Genomic DNA, 2832 nt, shown 5'->3' on the forward strand with positions numbered 1-2832 from the left:
AATGTAATATAAGCCTCAGGACAGCTAACTGAGACAGCACAATAAACTCAGATGTTAACCAAGTCATCTCCATAGTGGCCACAGTCAGGATGCAGAAGGCCTGGCTATTTAAGCAGAAAACCACTAGAGCATTCTGGACACTGTAATTACATTTATTTTAAAAAATCTTGTGCTGGCTGTGGATTAAAAGGAAACAGTAAGAGCAGAGTGTGCTATCACTGTTAATATTGTTAAGGTAAGACATGATACAGTGATCAAAGTAACCATAAAATTATCAACAGCCAAAAGAAAACACCAAAACCTGCTCTCAATCTCACTGTGGCAGGAAGTTAAGGGAAGGGTGGCTGGGAAGGCAACACGGCTTTACAGTGTGTTGCCTTTGTGTCCATGATGACACTCTTAAGTGACTCATCCAAGATACAATAGGCCCCTGTTAGATAGTACACTGCTCATAAAACGAGCTGCAGGAATGACAGCTGACATTGACAAAGCATCTACTAGGTGACTAGAAGTGTGCTAAGTGTTTTGAATGCCCTGCTTCATCTAATGAAAACCCAGACACATCGGGAATTTTGCAAGTTGGCAGTTATTCAGATTGTATGGCTAAGTATAGATTCTTGCTATGGCTTAGACATAAAATGTTCTTCATGGGCTCCTATGATTGAAGACAATTCAATAGATAGCAATGGTTTGAGAAGTTGTTTAACTTTCTAGGCAGCTACGCTGAGTGACAACAGTCACCTCTGCACAGAGAGGGATGTATGCATAACTCTGTCCCACTTTTCCCAAATCTGCTGCCTGTTCTGACAAGATCTGATTGTGCAGTCTCAAGCTCCTTCCACCATTACCTCCTCACCATGAGACAAATTAAATCCTTCCTCCTCTATGTATCTTTAGATGTGTGTGTGTGACATGAATATGTCTGTTTGTGTGTGGATGCATACGAGTGTAGTGCCGGCAAGGGCCAAAAGAAGGGGTCAGACCTGCTAGAACTGGAGTTACAATGATTGCAGGCCAACTGATGTAGGTGCCGTGAACCAAAATCCAGTCCTCCACAAGAGCAGCAAGTGCTCTTACCACTGAGCGATCTCTCCAGCCCTCCCAAATTGTTTTTGTTGGGTATTTGGCCACAGGTTTAAAAAAAGTAACTAACAGCATTTTCAAGTTAAACATCATGAAGTCAGTGACTGTGGTTACCAAAGCACAGGACTTGTTGGTATGTTGCTAAAGAATCGACTCATTACTAAACACCTTGAAAAATCCTAAAGGCCATCAGTTAGGGTCTAAGTATCCTATTTACTGTCTCAAATGAAAGTTTGTGAAGAAGAAAATAACATACCAAAGGAATGTGGACAAGACTTAATTTGATCTATATTTTTCAAGTTTAATAAGTGGAAGGAGTTTCCCTCAAATTTCCAATAGCAAAGTGATGAGCTAAAGTCTCATCCTCTGTGATCTCCTGGGAAAGGCAATTTCGAAAATAGACTTGGAATGGATTAGTCATGTATTTATCAGAATGAAAGACTGGTAGCCATCTAAAGGTCAGGCTCCTCAGAACTGGGGCTGCACTCTGGAACCCTCTAACAACAGCATGTACAGCTCAGGATTAGCACCCTCAGGAACACTGCTTCATCAGTTTTCTCCTGGCAGATGAGACAAAGCAAGCTCCCAGCACAGTGGTAGACACTTAGCCTTATTCGGGCACCTGTGAACGGCTCCCACAGCTCCATTCCAAGTCTCCCACGCGCTGCTGTGTGTGATGTGGGGTGGGCTACTTAGCATCTCCATTTCCAAAGAGGGAGATGGAAGCATTTATCTCTTGGAAATATGAGAATAAATTAACAAACCCACATAAAGAACTGAAAGCTGTTGGTCCAAATTGTCTGGTGTTTAGTGAACACTATCATTGATGATTTTTGGTACAATCATCACAAAAAAAAAAAAACCCAAAATAAAGTATCTCTGGAAATAAAGCCCTCAGGCTTGGAATCAAGGATCATTTTAACATTTTCCCCATAGTTAAGTTACAAAATCTCCGGGGCTATATGCAATGTGGGGGATAAAAATGTTATATACAAATGAGCTAGAAATACAGTTCTATTTCAAGCAAACACTTCATTCTCTTGATCACTCTCACTGAGAACTATCCATGGGACTTGACTCATCTCGGCACCTCCATGGGAAAATGAGGGTGTATCTAGAATGCAACTAAAATGACACATTGCATGTTGCACATATTACTGAAATTTGAAGCTGAATAGCCTCAAGGCATTCAGATTAACTGAATGCAAGGAATGATGTAAGCTTATTTCTACTGATTCTCTCCTTTGTGATCCTCCTTCACCTCTGACTCTAACCCACCTTCTGAGCCCCACTTAGATGCTAGAAATAGGCTAAGAATACTATTCCTCAGCACTCGGACATATCCTAATAGCCAGCAAGAAAAGTATCCAATACAGAGAAGTGATGCCTCCCTCCAGTGTACCCTCAAACATCAAATTCCGGAAATTTACATGCTTAGAATTGCAGTGCAGGAGATGAGGCTCTTGCTTTCCAAGAGAATGCTTTCCTCTATCTCTCCTGGTATCATATGGTTCAACTAAGAGACTTGGCTTTTAAATACAGTACACAAAGGAGGCAAAAATATACCACAATTTGAATCTATAACTAAAAGTCATACCTTCAGGGCTTGTTGCAGTATCTGGGTATCATTAATCCCAGTTATTTCTCTCAGCTGATTCAAAAATGTCTGCTGGTGCTAGAGGGCAGGAAAAAATTCGGAATTATTACAATAGAAACAATGGAATTTTTTTTTTTTTTTTTTTTTTTTTT

At 40.6% G+C, this 2832-nt stretch overlaps 1 protein-coding gene across 3 annotated transcripts in view; it reads right to left on the bottom strand.

Annotated features, from left to right (window-relative positions):
* The window catches only part of Usp25 (ubiquitin specific peptidase 25), a 103999-nt gene that overhangs the window by 77119 nt on the left and 24048 nt on the right, over positions 1 to 2832 (bottom strand). For all 3 annotated transcript variants that reach the window (XM_005345217.2, XM_013353097.2, XM_005345215.2), the window contains exon 2: positions 2681 to 2758. In XM_005345217.2, coding sequence (XP_005345274.1) covers positions 2681 to 2758 — 78 coding nt within the window. The remainder of the gene's footprint in view (positions 1 to 2680; positions 2759 to 2832) is intronic.

The sequence above is a fragment of the Microtus ochrogaster genome, chromosome 2 (genome assembly GCF_000317375.1).
Source record: "Microtus ochrogaster isolate Prairie Vole_2 chromosome 2, MicOch1.0, whole genome shotgun sequence".
In the NCBI taxonomy this organism is placed as follows: domain Eukaryota; kingdom Metazoa; phylum Chordata; class Mammalia; order Rodentia; family Cricetidae; genus Microtus; species Microtus ochrogaster.